The sequence below is a fragment of the Punica granatum genome, chromosome 4 (assembly GCF_007655135.1).
Source record: "Punica granatum isolate Tunisia-2019 chromosome 4, ASM765513v2, whole genome shotgun sequence".
Lineage (NCBI taxonomy): Eukaryota > Viridiplantae > Streptophyta > Magnoliopsida > Myrtales > Lythraceae > Punica > Punica granatum.
In genome coordinates, this window is record NC_045130.1 from 25,069,224 (window position 1) to 25,089,810 (window position 20,587).

The following is a 20,587-nucleotide window of genomic DNA, read 5'->3' on the forward strand; positions in this document are numbered from 1 at the left end:
TACTCGACTAGGCAGAGCGACCATATATATGCATAGATGTTGAATTGTCAAAAAATAATATATATTTAATATATTTAATCTATATATACTTAATCTATTTATACTAACCATTATTATCTATATATATTTAATTGAAGCGGAAACTTTATATGTATATATATATATACATATAATAAAATTTACTTAATAGGAATATAAAAATTTCCTTAGCATAAATGATGGCGTGTCAATATGAGAGAGTTCTGTTATATGGTTTTGATGATGTGGCGGCGTAAGAATTCGACTCTGAGCTCTGTTTTATTTTTTGATGATGTGGTGACATGAGAATTTTGATGATGTGACGGCGTGAGAATTTGGTTTGGAATTTCCTATCCCATCATATATTTCGTTATATCACTATGTACATAGCTGCCGAAATAAAAGTTGCTCATATTCTTTATATATAAATGATGATGTGGTAGTGCGCGGAAGCTCCATTTTATATTTTTTTATGATGTGGCAGCGTGAAAATTCAGTTTAGGATTTTGCTATCATATATATAGAAATTTCCTTAGTATAAATGATGATGTGACTATGCAAAGAAGCTCTGTTTTATGTTTTTGATGATGTGGTAGCAAGAAAATTCAACTCTAACCTCCGGTTTATTTTTTTGATGATGTTGCGACGTGAGAATTCGACTCTAAGATCAATTTTATTTTTTGATGATGTGACGGTGTGAGAATTCAGCTTGGAACTTTGTTTTTATAGAGATATATAGATATAGATGCCGATTAATCGTGTACTTATCAGCTGTCATTGTTTTATACATTGAAATCTAATTGAACTTTCTCATATTACGTGGTGAGATGGGATCATACGAAAAATGTCGATGGCATTTGGTAATGGAATCGAGCTTAATTCCACTCCATTTCAAATATTAATATATATATTTAAGTGAGAATATACAGTTAGGAAAAAGTATGTGTATAAATTTATTATTAAATAGAAGAAAAAAATAATTATGTTGTTGAATTGATTGAAGAATGAAATTGAGTGAAAAATTTATTATTAAAATTTAATTAAAATAATAGTTGTGAAAAAATATGTGTGAAAATTTATTATTAAATACGAAAAAAGATAAAATAGTAATAATTATATTGTTGAATTTTAAAAAAATAAGTAGAATTTCATTTCCAAATATTTTCTCATATCACTTGGTCAGATAGAAGGGTACAAAAATCTCCCGAGAAAAAAGACATTGCCATCATCATTAATGTAAGATAATATATTCAATTACGATCTCAAACATGCAGGCCACTGCCCCAAACCAGTCCATGGAAGAAGAAGATTAGTCAATCCTATAAAAGGAGAATGAAATCCTCCATTCCTACTTTTACCGTGATTTTAGCCTCTGACTCCCCCTTTATAAACTGGCAAAGTTTCGGTTAAGTCGTACTAATTATACCTCCCGAAAGTGAAAGTTTCTTTCTTTTTACTTTACCCCTTACAAATCCAGAGAAAAAAAAAAACTTTACCCCTTACAAAGGGAAACTCATGCGTCTGCGAGAGATCTCGAACTGATCTTCATTAATGTTAAAACCCTTGTCTCGTGCCTATAGTTACACCTTTAGTTTGATAATGGCCCCGATCGAATAAGATGTGTAGTGATTTATATTGCATAGATGAGATAAGAGTCGGTAAGGTTTTAATAAGCAAAAAAAATCAAGCACGTGCATAAAAGGGTCATCTCTCCTCACCTTAATATAGGTACTTTATTTTGATTCCTTCTTGCCTCGTTATTGTGAAGAAGAATTCACCAGTATCGGTTGAACCATTAACATATATAAATGATTAGTCAGCTATTCTATTTAGATGCAGACAGAGAGAGAGAGAGAGAGAGAGAGAGAGAGAGAGGGTGAGAGAGGGACTGTGTTTGTGTCTTTGTAAGTACTTGTGTTTCATTGTAACTGCCAAACAGAAACAGCCCAAACAGAAACAGAAACATGCAGAAGAAGAAATTGCTAATGTATCAGTTTGAGCTTCTGTTCCTCTATATAGGTCTCTTGAATTTGAGGTTGTGTGCTTCTGTTCTATCCTTGTCATCATCGTCATTGGAGCAAGGCGATGCTGGCAGCATCAGATGGTTCAGGGAAGCCAAGAACTATGAAGGGTCATCAGACCTGGTGGACGTCGAATACCACATGGGACCGGTCCTTGCCTCGCCCATCAGCCTCTACATTATATGGTACGGCCACTGGAACCCCGTTCACCAAGCCACCATAAGAGACTTCATCTACTCCCTCTCCTCCGCCTCCTCCTCATCCTCAGCCTCTTACCCATCTGTTTCTGCGTGGTGGCGCACGGTTAGGCTCTACACCGACCAGACAGGGTCGAATGTCACTGGCACCATCGACCTTTCTGGGCAGTTCTACAACTTCAAGTACTCCCATGGGGCTGACCTCAGCCGCCTTGATGTCCAATCAATCATCAGGAATGCCGTCACTTCACACCCCAACGGGCTACCGCTCGATCCTCAGAGTGGTCTCTATCTGGTCCTGACCTCAATCGACGTCCAAGTCCAGGACTTCTGCAGGGCTGTATGTGGGTTCCACTACTTCACGTTCCCGAACGTGGTGGGGGCAACTGTCCCTTATGCGTGGGTGGGACACAGCGGGGCGCAGTGCCCAGGGATGTGCGCATACCCCTTTGCTTGGCCCAAGGACTACTACGGGAAGCCGCCCCCCAGCACTAGTACAGGGGGAAACAACCTGATGAGGCCACCCAATGGCGATCCAGGTGTGGACGGGATGATAAGCGTGATTGCCCACGAGCTTGCCGAGGCGTCCACGAACCCATTAGTGAATGCGTGGTATGCAGGGGATGATCCAACTGCCCCCGCCGAGATAGCAGATATGTGCCTCGGTGTGTACGGGACGGGAGGTGGGGGAGGGTATGCTGGGGTGGTGAGTAAGGACTCATGGGGCAATGGGTATAACTTGAATGGGGTGAGAGGGAGAAGATACCTTGTTCAATGGGTTTGGGATCCTGTGAGAAGAAGATGCTTTGGACCAAATGCACTAGACTAGAACTAGGATTTATTTAGCAGTAAATCTTTTTTTTTTTTTTTTGCTAACCCGGGATGTCCGGGCTTCACCCGACTAATCCCCGGGGCTCCATGACCCCCCGGCGGCGCACGGAGCGGATAATTATGCCAAAGCGTTCTGGTAGCCCCAAGGGGATTCGAACCCGAGTCTCGGAGCAAACTTGAGTGCACATTAACTACTAGGCCAAACCCCTTGACGTTATTTAGCAGTAAATCTTGATCATCCTATATGTATTTTTTTTTAATTATGGAATCCTGCATGTACTTTAAATTTCATGACTATATACGTCAGATGCTTTCCGTGTAGGTCTAACATCAAGACTGCCAAGAAGAATACATAAAACACAAGGGGCCGAGTATGGTCTAGTGGAAATCGATTAATGCATCAGTTGGTATGTATAATGCTCGAGTCTTTATTTAGAGAAGTAGTGAACCTGCAGTTGGGAGATGCTTAATAACTCAATTACTGGAGCTCGAGTGATACAAACGAGTGGCTTGAGATAAAGCTCGGCTGCAGCACTGAGCGATGAGCTCGGGAGGAACGCACAAGCTGTCCTCCCCATTCAAAGAGTAATCTAGTATAAACACAGCTAGAAAAGCAGCTCATGAATCTTTTTAACATACAAAAATAGTTTATACAGACCCTACAGACGTAGCCAGTGTCTTAAAAACTGGAATTACAGCAATTGAGGCCTTCTCTGCCTGAGCCCTAAAATCAACTCCCCAATCATTTCAACAGGACAGAACAAAAAGCAAAACTATTTCATTTCATTTGTTGAAGCTAATTCCTAGTGATTTCAATGTAATAACTGTACAATTACATACCACAAACATTATACGCCCGCCAAAATCCTGTCAGTTAAATTCTATATGGACCGGTGAAAACTTACAAGACATCAGAGCAATGGAGGCAGGCGTTGTTAATAAGCCTGCTTGCCAGACTTCCCGGCTCTGGAACAAGAGCAGAAGTCAAGCTGTTCCAAAAATGAAATGTGATAGACTGGTGCAGTATCTTCATGAATAGATCATCCTGAAGGCTCCTCTCCGAATCCGTGAACGGTGAATTGAAGTATCTGTTTCCAGCTCAAACAGGACAAGGGAAGGAGATGTCTCAAGGTAACGCAAACTTCAAAAAATTGGCAGTATAAATATTTCATTGAAATAAAGCCAACATATAATCCACACAAGAAAAAGAAAAAAAAAATCAGTTTGCAAAATGAGTAAAGGCTTGAAAATGGTTCAATGTCACTTTGGCAATTCTGCATTTAAAATTAGTAGCGCTGGCTGATTATAGAAGAGATGATTTCCATTGTAACAATGCATAAGCCCATGAAATATTCAATTGTCCCAAACACCATCTACAATAAGATATTCTCCCCCAAAATAAAGGGTAGGAATCCCCTAATCCCTTGTGATTTGCCACGATCCATAATATAATCATGTGAACCAAAGAATTAGACAAATTCCAGCAGCAAAAACTTTTTGTGAGATCATAAATGTCTCTACTTTTTTTTCTTTTTGGGCAAAAACACCTTAATTATTTTTTTGATAAATGAGGCAACTTAAAAGCTGTTCTTTACTGAATTAAATGAAAGATATCTTCAAAAATGAGGATGCCACTCATTTGGAGTAACAAATATCTCTAAACAGGGCAACACTCGGAGTTATTTTTTAGGTTCTCGTTCAACCGAACTTTGTCCAATTACCACTTGAACCTAATGTTCTAGGCTGACCAATTTCCCAAAAGCAAACGGGGTCATTCCTTGGCAACACTCAAACAATTGCCGTGTCCCAGTTCTAAATGTGGGGAAGGCATGCCTAAACTGAATGAGACTTATTTAACATCACCATCAGAAAACAGTACTGCATGGTCACTTAAATCCAGGAACCTACTACTTTAAACCAAAGCAGGCAGCTCTACCAATATATGAAATGCAGTAGACGGTTGCAAAAATGTATATACGTTATTATGATGCTTCTTCGTATCAACAACCTTGATATGCTTATTAACTTCCATAAGCCCTATAGTATATAGGTTCTAGTGCGTGGCTGAGCACAACTATGGGTATGGATTATGCATAATATGTTCTAAGGCTGGGGAAAAGCATTCAGCACATGCTAAGGTTTGGAGTCGTTTTCAGAACATAAAATCATTTTGAGAACCCGGCATTGGAGTTTGACAAGCCCATCACTACGTCAAAAGAAAAAAAAATAACAAAAAGGTAAAATGGCAAAATCACATGACAAGACCTTGGAGAGAGAAAATATGAACCTATAGAGAGACTAAACACAACAGATGAGGGATCTGGAAGAATATATACATATACATCCCAAATGAAAAAGGAAGTGGTAGTTGCAAGATAGGAGGGCTAAGATGCTGCCTCAATCAGCAACAGAAATTCCACGTGGATGTTCATATGCTCTAATCTTAACATGAGAAGATCCAAGTTGTCTTATATGGCCTACATCGAAGTTGGTAGCCCATCAGTCATAACAAAATTGTAAAATTAAAGCTTTGACAGGTGCCTCAGTGTTTGATTGTATGTATATCTAGAGAGTGAGAGTGAAGAAAGGTAGAAAGTTCTTGCACAAAGCTTTCATATTCAAAGAAGCTTCTTGCAGGCCCTTCCATTTCTAGATCAGAATCTCTCCTGCTTCCTGGGTTTTTTTTTTGTCTGGTTAGGAAAAGTAAAATAGAAAAGGAAGGGGGCGAGCGGCCAATTGAGGAGAAAGGGATTTTAACGATCTTAACCTATTTTTGGGCATTACTCATTCCTTTTTTTCTCAGAATATTGACCAACAATTACAACAACTGAGAGGCAAAGCATTAGTTTTCATCAAAAGAAGCATTTTCGTCACTATGATGCTCACTGAGGTTGTCCAAATTGTTCCAAACCCAAATTCAAATGTTTCCAGATAATTAAGAATAACTCCTCACGGACATTCTTTTTGAGACATCCAATAAAATTAAGAAAGTGACTCTTCTCATAGTCAAGATTAGGCTTTCAAGGAGGTTGAGAATCAGATGCTATGTTAATCAGGTAAATAAATTAGACATGTAATGCTGTATAGGGGAGCTTCTGTGCACTTTAAGCACCCATTCTTTGTACAAAACAATAACCTTGATTTATCAATTTACCTGATCCTGACTCCTGGATTCATGTTTCCTATATTCTTCAGCTGAAAGTGTTGATTGAATTCCTGGGCATAAAGGGATTATTTGTTTTTCTTAGGGTTGGATTCTTCTTTTTGAGCTTTTTTTCTTTTTTGCAATTTTTTTCCTGCACGTCCTTGGTTATTAATTAAAGAAATGTCCTCTTTCACCATTTAAAAAAAGAAACAGGAAAAATGCCAAGGGAAGAAAAAGGACTTCTCCATGTTTTGTTCCTGCACTTCGAAATGCCATTATTCGGAATTTGTAGTTCTTTTCTTAAATTAAGGAGAAAATGAAGGGGAGATGCATGTGGTTATAAGGAATAGAGAAACGAGACCTTAAAAATTTAATGTTAGAATCATTTGATAAATTACTAATGACGATAACACTTGATAGGGCTGATCCAATCTGGGCCCCAAGATCCATTTCTATACTAACCCGGTCCCAAAGGTAGGCCAACCCTATTGACTGTGGGATCGAGGTCCACCACTGTTAGGCTGACCTAGCCAACAGCGCCTTGATGTCCCCAATGTTAAGAGCAAGATACATCAACAGGCTCTACCATTGAAGGGACTCAGATTATGAGACCACTCTCCACCAGCAGAGGAAGTCAAGCCTGACTATATTGGAAAATCCAGAAACAACTCCAAACTCGACTGACAAACAAATTGGTATTCAGTAATTCTTTGCAATGTGCAGCAGAGGACCAGAGATAAAACAAGTAAATTCTAACTAGATTCAAAGCTACAAGTTTTTAGGGCATAGTGAACTGTTAACTAAGCAAGCATTCTTGAAGATGATTCTAGGAATTGACAATTCATTACAGATGTTCAGTTTTGCAAGTAAAATCATCAACTTTTACAATCATGAAAGATTACAAATCATATGCATCCGCATATTGACTATTTGAAAATTTCACGCGTTATACAAAATGTTAATTGGCCAATTCCAAGGAAAGGAAAGGTTCCAAAATTTAGGAATACTAATATGCAAATGCCAATATCCGGATTCCATATTTTAGGATTAATATTATGCAAGTACCAATATCTAAGATGGTAAGACAAACCAATAATAGAAAAGAAATAAATAACTAAATAAATAAATAAGAGATAGGGAATGATATACCATACCTCGTAATGTTCTGAGAGCTTATTGGGAAGAATACGAAAGAGGGTTGCACTTTGAACTCTGACTGATCGTTGTTTCTCCCACCTTTAGTTAAAAACTTTTCAGCCACTCTTCTCAAGAGATCAGCTCCATTCCATCGCAAACGAGTATCGTCATATGTGGAATAATATTCTTTCAAACAATCCATCAGAAAGGGACTGCACAGAAAAGACTAATAAGTGTAAAACTCAATAGAATAGGAAAATAAGGTAAAGCAGACAATACTAGCAAGATAGAGTAGCAAATTCTTTGCAATGGGTAGTTGCAACTGCGAAAAATCGAATCTGGTCAAACTTTTCTGACATAGACTCAGTCATCTATGATATATATATATATATAAAACCAAGGCATTGCATTATTAAGAAGAAAGAAAATTACACAACCTCAGACAATGAGAGTGGGACAACTTCCCACTAAACCTTGTTTTGGAACAGCTCACCTTCTAAACATCAATCAAATGGGAAATGCCCCATGACAAACCATTTTTTGCTGTAAAGGCCAAAAATGGAATATATTTACCCAGATCGCAACCCCTCCACATAATCGCATAGGACCAGGCTTCATGGAAGCTCCTGAAGCTGGAATTCCTCAGGCCATTCTCTACCATAAAAGGCCTTCATCGGTAGAACTTGGCCATTTGATGACAATCTTAACCTAGGAAAGGCCTAGACAGGCCAATCAGGCCTGGCAAGGACACAAGCTCTGCCTCAACAGGGGTGTCTCCAGCCTCAAGGAGCTATCATCATCAAATTTGTCATATTGTGGCCTAATTGGGCTCAGAGATTAAGAGTAAGGATATAGTCAATTCCATACAAGAAGACCGGGAACATCAATGGATATTTTCCTCATTGATCCGCTAAATTTTATAAGAAAATTGGAAGGGATAGTGAGAATAGTCCTTCGGGGAAATTTATGTCATAAACTGTCCAGAATAGTGTTTACGGGTGAATTGCCCCCATCAACCATAGTTTAAGGCAATTGGTAATCTACCTAGAGATAGGTATATGAAAGCCTAAAATGCACGGATTGCTTCATAGAACTTTCTCAACTTTTTTATTCTTCTATTTTTTGCGACTATCTTTTAGCTTTCGTAAATAGTTTAAAATTAAATTAGACCCCATATTTGTTGATAAATTATATCAAATAAATTTTCAAGTAGCTTGAATCTTCTACCTTTCTTTTTCTTTTTCCTTTTCTTTCGTTGTTTGAAGTGAATATCGTAATATTCTCAATTATAAGAAAGAAAACTTAAATTTTCAGAATTCTAGCAACAGACTGGCCTTTTACAAACATTTTAGACACTTCAATGAAACTAAAAGGGAAGATGATTTCTACTTTATAATTCTTCTCCCAAGTTCCCAATTTAAGTTAAAAATAAATACTTGCTAAGAACAAATTTTATATCTTCAGACATTGAGCCTTTTCTCTTCAAGGTTCAATCATGGTCCCTCTATCCTAAATGATAGCAATAACCATCTTTCTATAAAGTGATTCTCCAAATTACTTTCTACAACTTTTCATGGTCTCTAATGAGAAATTCGTATTTTGCTGGACATCATTAAAAGGTGCTGAGATAATTATCATTACATGAATGACGCAGTTTGAAAGTATTCTGCAATAACTTATTTTGATTATTTTTTATTACTCTGTGATAAGTGATGGTGTAATTGATCAGTTTTATTAATGGCGATTGATATATGATGGACCCTCAAATGAGACTGATCCAAGATAGTCTACTACTTTATATAGTCAAAATTTGACAATAAATCAATCTTACTCCTTTTAGTTCTTTGGTATCTATTTTCTGCCAATATTGTTGTAATTTCTTAACGACAAGGGATTTCTCCCCGCTCTTTATGTTCATAAAGAAAACTTTTCTAGAGTGGGGGAAAAAGAAAAAGAAAACTCATTGAAGAAAAATAAAATTTTCTCTTCTTAAGCTAATGGTAAAGTTATCAATAAAGTAAATTTCTCAGATCATAGTTATGTTTTTTATTAGGCAATGAATTTTTTTTTTCATCTTTACTTCGTTTTTCTTAATATAAGGTTGTTCTTTCAATTTTCCTTTACAGATCTAGGTAACCCCATGCATATCATTGGCCTCTACCTAGTTATTATCTTAAAAAGAAAATGAGAGAAAGAACTGAAGAAAGAATGATAAGCGGGATGGCAGAAAGATGACTTTTCAGAACCCCGATATAACTTCCTGTTATTTGTCCAGAAAGTGAAACCCAACTAGCAACCTTCAAGTGTTTTGAGGGACAAACTAAGGCATTATAATAAATCTCAGGTGTCTCACCCCCTCTCTTAGTGCATGTGCTACTAGTTCCACGGGCCGTAGAATGTTCATGAGCCCACATGTAACAGCAAAGTGAGTCTCTCACCAAAGAAAACAAGAGGAGAAAGAAAAACTGCCATCTTCTGCTACATCATGCTCAGAGCGAATTTGAAGATAATCTATGAAATATATGGTCAGATTAGCACCAGTTACTCTCATATGTTATTCGAAAATCAACATAAGAGTTCTGCAACATCCACCAAAAGTTTCCTCACAGCAGCATCCATATGCCATCCTGGAGCTTATGCATGCGTATTTTTAGAGTGGCAATAAGAGAAGATTTCATTTAGGTAAGGAGAAATATTCAATTATATTTAAGGTGGTGAATTTTTGAAAAATTAGTTACTCAATTTATTTCTGACATAAGAAGACAGATGGATGCAATATTAGAAATGGCAAATCATATTCAAATGTAACTACGACATACATGCATAAATTGTGCAACAGAAGGTATTTAATTAAGTACCTATGCTTTCTGAATGCCATGACAGCACCATTGAGAGAAAGTCGATCAATTTGATCCTCCCGTCCTAGAGTGTTGTTGAGCAAAGATAATGGTTTCAGCACAATAATGTCAGAATCTAGATAAATCCCTCCATATCTGGAAAGCAAAGAAAAAGAATGAACCTCTTAAGATTAGTCATCAACAGACAATTGCAATTAGATGAGAGCAGGCAACAATTCATCGAAGCATAGAACATGTTGAACTAAGTAAGATTAACAAAAAGGTCAGACCTCAGAATACCCATGAAAAAGAGGCGATTAAGAATTGAGACTAATTGTGGCATTAACCTGGACACTGCAACAGCTGCACTAACAATATGAGCTACAGCTGCTCATGATCGGATCTTAGTATAAGCACGACACTTTCTGCTGCCAAGTCCAGATGGCAGAAAAAAGATGCTCAAAGGAGAACAACATAACGCCCGAACATTTAAGACAGTGGAGACCTAACATTTTGGCTTCAATTTGCAGAAAGTATCTACAGATCCTTTAAATTCTTGACTCAAGCTCAAAAACTTTAATAAACTGTTGGGATCCTAGTGACATGAGAAAAAATCCTAGGAAATCTCTTCTGGATTCTAAAGCAGATGTAGTTTGCAGCACGAGATATCTGGGTTGGTCTGTGACAGAGTTTCGTGGCTCAATCAGACACCTATCTTTTCAAGAGAAAGCCGTATCTTCACAGATGAAATCACAAAAACCTTACAATATCAGCATCAATTCAACCTGGGGCAACCAACAGGAAGATCTCTTAACTCTACTGTGATGACCTTCTGCCATAATCCAATGGGCGAAAACCAACCTTCAATTTTCCAAAGTGTTTCATGAGACAGGTTCATCTAACGGAAAACACAGTTTGTTTCTAAATAGTGGATAATCAAAATCAAGAAATTCATATATCTGAAACCAGATAGGAGCTGTGAGTATGACTGCCAAAGTTTCAGACTGAATTGTAAGTCAAGGTTCAATTCCGAGTATGAGTCCAGGATGCAGTTGAAAGTGAGGAGCAGAATATTATGAGTTATAATGCTATAATGTCATAGCAGACGGTGGTTGCTGATGTTTAAAGGCCATCTCCAATTGAAAGAAGTTTAATGTACAACATGTTAACAAATATTCAAATATCAGACAAGCTTTTGATCACAAAAAGTCAATGATGGATATATAAACATCATAATTAAAGCCCAGAAACCTCCCCTAATACAATAAAATGAGTTAAAACAAAAGAAGATCACGTACTTGTACAAGGCGGCAAGGCGAACTAGCTCGCTAAGATGAGTTGGATAAAACTTAGTCTTTCTCCATTCGAACCACACAGATGCAAAAATTTGGGCTGGAGTGTCCTTCAATAGTTCCTCGAGATTTGGCATAGCTACAGCAACTTTATACCTTCAAATCCAGTATGAGTGATCAATCAAACAGGGATCAGGCAAACATAGCAACTACTACATGATAATAGAAGTTGCGAAGTTCATCTTGACAAAAGTTACCGGGCAACTTATGTTACATATGAGCTATTTCCAATCATTTTTCTAATAAATATAATTAAACATTTTAAAAGAATTGCTCATTAATTATGAACACAGACCAATTCAATAGTCTCCAACTAAATAAAGTGGTGGCTTCTGCTCCCTCATAAGCAAAATACTCAAACAAGTCGAATATCAAGTAATCATAGAGTTCAAGAGACCTGTACAACTTGTACGGGGTTTATCTCCCCTCTGAATCAAAAAGTACCAGATGCACGCATAGGTAAGAGGAAACAATAACAAGTGCCATGGAAGCAGAGGAATTACCCATCTTTCACAAAGCTATCTCTGAAAAAGTCAAGCTCAATTGTCTCGGTGAACACAACAACACAAGCATCCGAGTGTTGTATGAGCAGGCTCTCGAGCCCTCTCTGATGCCTAACACTAAACATCCAAGGGGGTGAGTTCCACACCATGAAAACTCTGATATCACATTTGCCCTTCCTGAAAAATGCGTCCATGAAATCTGTGAAAGACAGGTGAGGACGTAGGCCAGGATAATAACCCCATCTCCTGCCATCTGCATACAAATGACCCTCAAACTCGGAGTTCCTTCTAGCCTCAGAATTTTGTCTTGTCTTGCTCCGACTACCTTCACCGTTAACCTTCATCTCGTTAGAACCATTATCCAAATCATCATCTAACGTCCTCCGCTCCACCCTCCTGGCCTGATTCCGGCTCTCCGATTCACCATCCCCAACCTTAAAAATATTATCACCATTTTCCTGAGGATTCCTAATGCCGTTACTTTCCGAAACCTCTAAAAGCTGCTTCTTGACTGAAAACGGGACTCTTTTGAACTCATTCAACCACCATTTCTGCACCAACTTGTCCCCTCTAGTGTAACCGGACACCCCGGCTCCATCTGGGTCCTGCAAAAGCGGATTATTCATGGGATTCAAAACCTCTAAGCTAGACCTAAACATCCTATCCTTCCTCAAGAACTCGCTCTTCTTCTCAAACCAGTCCCCCCAGCCCTCCCTAAGCACGGATACCCTCCGATTCACCTTCAACAACAGCGCATCCTCGACACTCGCCACCTCACTCACCTTCCTCCTGAGGCCGTCATCCACTGGGAGGTCATCCGTTGCAAAGGCTCCCTTGCTCCCTTCCTCGGGGAAGGATCCGAGGCCGAATGCCCCGCTCGACAAGTCATCGTCCCAGTCGTCAATGGATCGCTTCTTGAACCCCATTCGGATCACCCCGGCAACGTGATCGTAGAAGTAGGTCGATGTGGAGGCAGCGGAGTGATCGGGGTCCTGCTCCGCATCGTCGTCGTCATTGTCCTGGTCATCATTCTTAGTGGTGTCAGCGGCAGCATTTTCTTCAACGATGTCGAGCTCGTCGATCCGGTCGTCGTCCGCCTCGGTCGAGGTGGTGGCGGAATCGGAGGAGGAGTCGGAGAGAAGGATGGGGTCGTTCTGGGAGGTGGAGGTAGAGGAGGAGAGACGGGAGTAAAGGAGGGAGACGGATAAGAGAAGGAGGAGGGCGGAGATGAGGGCGCAGCAGAGGGTGGCGCCGTAACGGGGCCGACGCCGGGATCTCAGCATCCTTGATCCGGCGGGAACTGGAAGAGTGTGCAATGTGTGAGGAGTACGAGTATCAAACAGACTCCACGAAAATCCAGATAATAATTTTTTAAAATATAACTTATAAATTCACAAACTTTCCATCTACCAATTCTTTATATTTTGACACGTAAATTCACAAAATTTCATTTCGTTGCCACGTCAATCAAATTGTGAGATCCTGCATATTTTCAAACAAGTTACATATACATATACTTACATATTCTTATATATATTATATATAACATACTTTTATATTGTTGAAAAAAAAAAGAATAGAATGGTGGCATGAGCTCCACATTTACCCATTCCACCGCCATCCATTCCGTTTCTCTTGTTTCTTTCTTTGTCCTGTTTTAGTTCGGGAAAATGAAAGAAAAAAAACGAAGAAGAGCATAGAGGGAGAGATAGAGAGTGAGACAGAGAGAGCTCAGGGGAAGAGGAAGTTGGGAAACAGAGCAAGAGAAAGCCGATTCATGAGGAAGAGGGGGACAGAGAATGCTCTGTTCTTTCTTCATGGAATAACGATATAAAAAGAGAGAAATAGAGAGAAGAGAGTTCATGCTCGGGAGAGAACGAAGGAAGAGTCTAGCTTGCATTCAAGTAATGGGTATGTTTAGGTATGTTGCTGAATTGCTTTCTCTGATGTCATGAGCTTTCCTTGTATTTGATTGTGTTGTTCTTGTCGTTCCTGAGTTATTGAATTTGGAAAATTGGAGAAATGGGTTACTTTGGAGTTGTAGATTGATGGTTCTTAGTGCAATTCGGGTGCGATCTAGAGAATCGATTTGAACGATTTGAGGTTGGGTTTGAAATAGGGCTGAATTATATGATGCTTCTTTGTTTAATTTAGGAGGTTTTAGCTCGATCTTGACGATTTATTCTCAATTTTAATTTGCGAGCTGAGTTTTATATAAATTTGCGAGCTGAGTTTTAATATGCTTGTTCAATAAGAAGTTATGCTTCATGCACTAGTTGTATTATTATATGATAATTATTTGGACAATTCGAGTATTTTGATACCCTTTAGATTACTAAAGGAAGTGATTAAGGTGTAGGCTGAGTTGCCTATCAATTCTTTGTCCGATTTAAGATGATTCTACATGTTCATGGTGACTTTATGTTGTATCTAAATATGTGGCCAAATTGACTAATAGAAGGAGGATGATATTTGTTTAGTTTCAGGTTGAGCTTTGGGTGCTTGTTTAGTTGATTGATCCTCTGTTTGGATAATCTCGATTTGGAGTATAGACTAAAATAAATTATAGATCCTTATAGATGCCTAATTACTTATATTTGGGTCTTCGTAAGATCGATTTAAATAATCTTGCATGTTGTCCAGTCATGAGTGAGGCCTATAGAGGCTCATTTCGGTCACTTTCATGGCATATGGTAAGTTGTCTTCGTTCTTATATGTCTTGAGGTCATTCTCCCAAGCTTTTCATGTCCTTTTGGGTATTCCAGAGTCGAATTAAAGGACATTTGAATCGGGGTCAGAGTTGATTTGAGGATCTTGGAACTCACTTTTGTTAAGTTTATCTTGAACTCGTTCTATTGTTCCTGTACTTGCATTTGCCCCAATTCTTTGTTTCTCTTTCTTTGTTTTGCATGTCTCTTGAGCAAGAGGAGAAGAAATGAGAAGGGACAATACTTGTATAGCTTTGATGAAGGGGTTTAGCTTATATATTTATTTGTATTATTTCTTATATGATTTAGGTTAGTCGGTTGAAGTAAGTGGATTTTACATAGTTTAAGCGTGGGTATCTAATGAGTTTAGTGAAGCTAGAGTTTTCTCTTGTTAGAGTGAATTTAGTCGTGTCTTGAGCTGAATAAATTCAATTAGATGAATTTGATTGAGTTTTTGGGGTTCTGACAAAGGACTTGAATTTACATGCTGAATTTATACTTGATAATTTCCATTGATTGTGATTGTTTAGGTGAAAGTTTGATCATGGGGTAGAGGAAGTTCTATTTTTAATGTTTTCATTAGTAGATTAATAGAGGATTTGTTCATTAAAGTATTTTTCAGCTTTATTTAAAGTGAAAAAGTAGTTTGACATAACCGACATGTATATTATGATATTATTTTGCATATTAGGTGATATTTTTCTGATTGTAATGGATAGGGATCAAGGAGACCGAATATCTGGATTTTGAAGGCTCGAACCAGTGAACTATTCTATTGGGAATTGTCTGTGAGTACTCTATTTTTTGTGAAATAATATATATATATATATTATATGAATACAAATTATACGGAGTATTATTTAAGGATTTATTTTGATAATTTGGGAATAAGAATTTGGTATGGACATATATAGTGAGATGGCATGGTTGTAATTGTTTATGCTTGTGTTGTTATTTGACTATAGCCATGGGACCGCTGGACTCGGCGGATTATAAAATAGGCCAGATCGGCTGCTGGACCCGGTGAAATATAAATAGGGGCCCGATCGACCGCTGGACTATGCGGAATATAAATAGGAGCCCTAATCGGCCGCTGAACTCGATGGAATATAAAATGAGGTCAACTCTTACCGCCATAAGTTAATAGGCGGTCCTCGCTTATGAGATCTGTTTATGAGGACATGCGAATAAATTACTTGAGATAAGCGGGGTCACGGTACTGTCACAGCTTTGTTGCGAAAAAATACAACCCTATGGCTATAATGATTGGTTGTATTGTATATTGTTTGTCTGACCTGATTACCGGAGGTGTGATGATTATTGAGATTGCTGGAGATGTGATGATTGCTGAGATTATCTGAAGTTGTTCTGTGAAAGCCGTGTTATTGCTAGAGGTTGATATAGTCAGTGTATAAATGTTAAGTAGTGTTGAGTTAATGGTTAATTCTAATATTATTATATGGTTATAAAGATAATTAATAGTTTAAGAATAAATTTAGTAATTATTTGTATGTATCGTATAATATGTTGTATTGGTGAATTAAATGACGAACTTGGATATGCTAGTATTATTTATATGAACACTTGGTTATAAATATATTTATTACTTAATATTAATTCATATTGCCTTGGAATATAGTACTCACTGAGATACAGCTCATAGTTCCTCCATATATTTTTTCCAGATAAGCTACTAGCTGTGCGGAAGATCCACTTTTGATATGGGGATCAGCTCAGAGGATTATGTAGGAACTTTAATTATTTGATAGGCATTCTTTTTTGTATATAATGTACTTGAAAAATGTTACAACCTGAAATTTTTGTTTAGTTGGATTACTGATATGGATGAGAAAAAGTAATCTCTTGAGAAATATATCTATATATATGTTAAAGTTTGCTGGATTGGTTATATATATTTCGGAATTTAGGGAAGCGGGTTTTTATATGAATAGTTATGTGATAATGGATATTGAGAAAATTTAGGGAAAACTCTGCTAAAATTTCGGGTCATGACACAAATTGTCAATTGCCCCATTAAATATGCTAACATGAAAGATAACGGTGCACATGCGGCAAATGAATTCCTACGTGGCCGTTATCCGTATCATGCTAGACAAAGAATAAATAAAATTATAAAATTATAAAAAAAGAAAGAGGAAAAATCAATGAGAGAAGAAGAAGAAAGAAAAAAAGGAAGGTAGAGACGGCTGTGGTCTCAAGTCTACCCGCCTTCTCCCGACCTACCCCGCAAAGGTCAGGGCGCATGTCGGGGTGCATTTTTAGCCCTAAGGCACAAGTCAGACTGGGATATAAAAGTACTTGTCTTGAGTTGGCCCATCATCATTCCCACTCTAATTTTTTCCTGTCAACTTTTCTCTCAATTAAATTTTCAGACGTAGATGTCCTTTTTCGATTACAAGAAAGACCCATGAATCTAGTATAATGGAATATAAATTCTATAGATAATCCTACTAAATATTGAACATATATGTCTTTCTTTTTTCAGAAAGATATACTTCATCAATTTGTTTTTCTTTTTTTGGTTATGGAAGAATTTGTTTTACTCTTTTATAATTGATAATTGATGATAACTTATATGGTAAATTGAAATTGTCAATTAATAAGAAGTAATATACTATTATTCTTTTGATCGATTTGTAAGCCTTCCCATAGGGCTCAAAATAAAGCCATTAGAATGAAGCCCAATAATAGAAAGGACTCTAAATGAACCCAATTAAACCCAAAACTCTGACAACTCATTTCCTAATAGATTTGGCCTTTGAAATATGACTGTTGTGGACATTTAACCAATAGATTTTTATAAATAATATTAATTAGCTAAAAAAACATAATTTTTCTACATTTTATCTATATTAGCACGAACTTTTTTCCTTAACCTATAAATACTCAATTTTTTTATTTCTCATCAAAGTTAGCACGCCCTGAGGAGCCTTGTCAATTTAGACAGAAATGCTCGACATGTCTCGTTAACGGCCGTGTTTTCAAACTCGGCCTGGGCATAGAATCGACTTTTTTGCCTGGTCATGGGTCAGCTAGGTCAATCGTTTCAACCACCGGTTCAACCATTTTTTATTTTTATTTTTAATAAATTATAAAGAATTTAAAAATAAATAAAAAGTGCAATAGTCTATATAAACATGTTATACTATGATGATACTTTCTAATGTGTTCTGCTATTATAACCTAATAATTAATTACTAATAGTTAACAATTTAACACATTTAAACTTGATTTTGTTTTGTGCAAGATTGAGAACAAATATCTGAAGATATTAAATTGAAAAAAAATTACAATTAATGTGCAAAATTAATGAGCTATCGCCATCTTGGCCTATCATCTATTCACATTTAATTGTATATACGATCAATTTACTGATCTGATTTATTAAATAAAAACCATCTTTTAGATATTTAATTAATTCTTTTACCCTAATACAATTATATAATAAAACAACATGTATAACAACAAAAATAGTACAACAATTGAATATGTCGTGGGGGTTTAAAAAAGAAAATTTCGGCAAAGTTTTCCCATAAAATATTAACATCCCATTATCACATTTGAACTTATTCACACATTATCTAACATTCATTCAAAAATATCCAAAATCACAACGCACATATAGGTTTGACAGGTTCATCATCCATAAGTTTAACACGATAGACAGTAAAGTTGAGAAAACTATAAATCCTTTGTTATAAATATCTTAAAACAAACATAAACATCACAAACTAATCATCGAATGAGGATGGATCATTAGACTCCTCAAGACTCTCCTCCTCATCCTCATCCTTATAGTCCTCGTCAGACTCCTTGACCACATGTCTCCTCGACCAAACCATTATGCATGATAGTATATGCAATTCTTCGCAAGTGGTATAAATTAGTCATTTTTCATGTACTAACTTACAGCTGTCTCCTTCGCAAAAGGACTAATCCATTCCTTCGTTTTGTTGCTCTTATGTAATATTTCAAACATGTAGGGAACTGTAGGTTTTTCACTCGTGACATTCTTCTACAAAGGATGGATGAACGACTTGGCATGATTATTTCTATCACAATAAAAAAAATAGCCAGATCGAGTACTTTACGAGACGCACCTCTCTATAAGTGTGCGTACTGTATGATACCCTCCCTCCACAGTGTACTGAAACTTCGACATTGGATAGTCATTGGCCTTGTTTTGTTGACCTTCTCTAGCAAATGTGTCTTTCAACCATTCTCTCTCCAACTCGGCCAAATGAGCTTCTCCAATGAAGTTGGCATTCTTTTTGCCAGTTTGGTGCTTGTAGTACATCCCTCGTAGTTGGGACGTGCACTTGCTCATGAATACTTGCGTCATGTAAACCTCATATCGTGGGTCGTAGTAAACCGAATTTTGCATATAAACAATCGATTAGTTACGAAATGAATAGCGAAATAACCATGATTTAGAATTACCTTCTACTCTTTGAACAATAACTCCTTCGTCTCGTTTGGGACATCCATATGAAACTTTACTATGGGCGCCCCTGGCTTATAAAAGCGGTCGATAGACGGCTTTAGAACGGTTGAAACCATGTGGGTGCCCTGAATGGAGTCATTGTAGTCATCAAAGTTATGTTATTCGTATTAAGGAAGATAATTGTCGATTATGTGTACAATAAATCTTTCTACAAAGCGAAAATAAGATGTACCCTCTTTTAAAGTCCAGTATAAGAAAGGAGAGGTCGTTGATTATCATTGACTCGGTACAGTGAATGCTTGTTCCATTTGTATCAACAAAGAACATGCAATGGGCTTGCTGGAAAGGGGGAACTTGAGAATGATAGGGTCTCGCTCCATGGTGCCCTAATCCATGTAGTGCATGTGGACCAGCATGAGTTTGTGGAACCTGCAAACACATTTTCTCTTTCTCAAATGATCTACTTATAAACAGCACTTATAATGTACACAATGGAATTTAATTTACATATGGGTGAGCGTATAAACCCATTGGAGATCTATAAGTAGGTCACCGGTGGTGTGATGATTCACCGTAGAACATCGAGGATGGTTGGTTCGATGATGTCCTCGGGAATGGATGATTCTGACCATTCATCTCTCCATCAGGGTTATGCGATTCAGTACCCCTACAATCAATGCTTTTCTTCTTCCCGTGTCTGTCACTTATCTACATTAGTAGAAACATTTCAAGCCGTTGGTTCTCGTAGTGCCATCTCATGTTACTTGCTGAGGTCAAACAAGCATAAAGCCTTTTCAATCTTGGGATGAGAGGCAAGTAGTGAAATTTCTTCCTTGCCGCAACCTTCATTTTTCCTTTAGCATCATAACGTTCTTTGTACCTCACATCACCACAGAATTTGCACCTAATAAAAGTAGCGCAGTCCTTATAGTATAACATACAACCTTTTGGACAACAATCAAAAGTTATAGTGCTCAATCCAAGGCTTGATACTAACTTCTCCGCCTCGTAAAAGTTTCTTAGGAATGTTGTCGTTCATCGGAAAACGACTGTATATCATGGCCAAAAGCTCATTTATCGCACCTTAGGCCACATTGTAATCACTTTTGACGCTCAGTAATCTAGCGACAAAATTCAATGCGGATTTATGTTCCTTCAGATTTGACTCATCATCAACAACAAACATCAGAAATCCTAAATGCATTTCATGCCCATAATCCTTATCCATGTACCTGTCGAATGGATTCTCGTCAATCCCAATTACATTTGAATCCTCTACTACTCTAGTAGAACTAGAAGCCACATAAGGATCAACTTCCCCATGATTAGTCCAATATAGCTTGAAACCGTATCGATACAAATGTTCTTGAGCC

At 37.5% G+C, this 20,587-nt stretch overlaps 2 protein-coding genes and 1 long non-coding RNA gene across 4 annotated transcripts; 2 read left to right on the forward strand and 1 right to left on the reverse strand.

Moving 5' to 3' along the window:
- Positions 1 to 1,147: 1,147 nt before the first annotated feature.
- Positions 1,148 to 3,423, forward strand: LOC116203923 (protein EXORDIUM-like 7). The gene has a single exon (XM_031535902.1). It carries the CDS (start codon positions 1,983 to 1,985, stop codon positions 3,063 to 3,065), a length of 1,083 nt encoding a protein of 360 aa, XP_031391762.1. The 5' UTR covers positions 1,148 to 1,982; the 3' UTR covers positions 3,066 to 3,423.
- A 250-nt stretch (positions 3,424 to 3,673) lies between these two features.
- LOC116203921 (uncharacterized protein At4g19900) lies at positions 3,674 to 13,417 on the reverse strand. Of its 2 annotated transcripts, XM_031535900.1 has the most exons (5): positions 12,042 to 13,413; positions 11,485 to 11,634; positions 10,208 to 10,342; positions 7,367 to 7,561; positions 3,674 to 4,155 (listed from the first exon to the last, which is right to left on the reverse strand). In XM_031535900.1, exons 1-5 carry the CDS (start codon positions 13,322 to 13,324, stop codon positions 3,969 to 3,971), a joined length of 1,950 nt encoding a protein of 649 aa, XP_031391760.1. In that variant the 5' UTR covers positions 13,325 to 13,413; the 3' UTR covers positions 3,674 to 3,968. The 2 variants fall into 2 exon arrangements, with proteins under 2 accessions (XP_031391760.1, XP_031391761.1); XM_031535901.1 differs by lacking the exon at positions 3,674 to 4,155 and having other exon boundaries at positions 7,418 to 7,575; positions 12,042 to 13,417.
- Positions 13,418 to 13,617: 200 nt separating this feature from the next.
- Positions 13,618 to 16,641, forward strand: LOC116203924. Its single transcript, XR_004156323.1, has 3 exons — positions 13,618 to 13,962; positions 15,469 to 15,537; positions 16,435 to 16,641. It is a non-coding gene; the product is annotated as an uncharacterized LOC116203924 (long non-coding RNA).
- Positions 16,642 to 20,587: the final 3,946 nt, after the last annotated feature.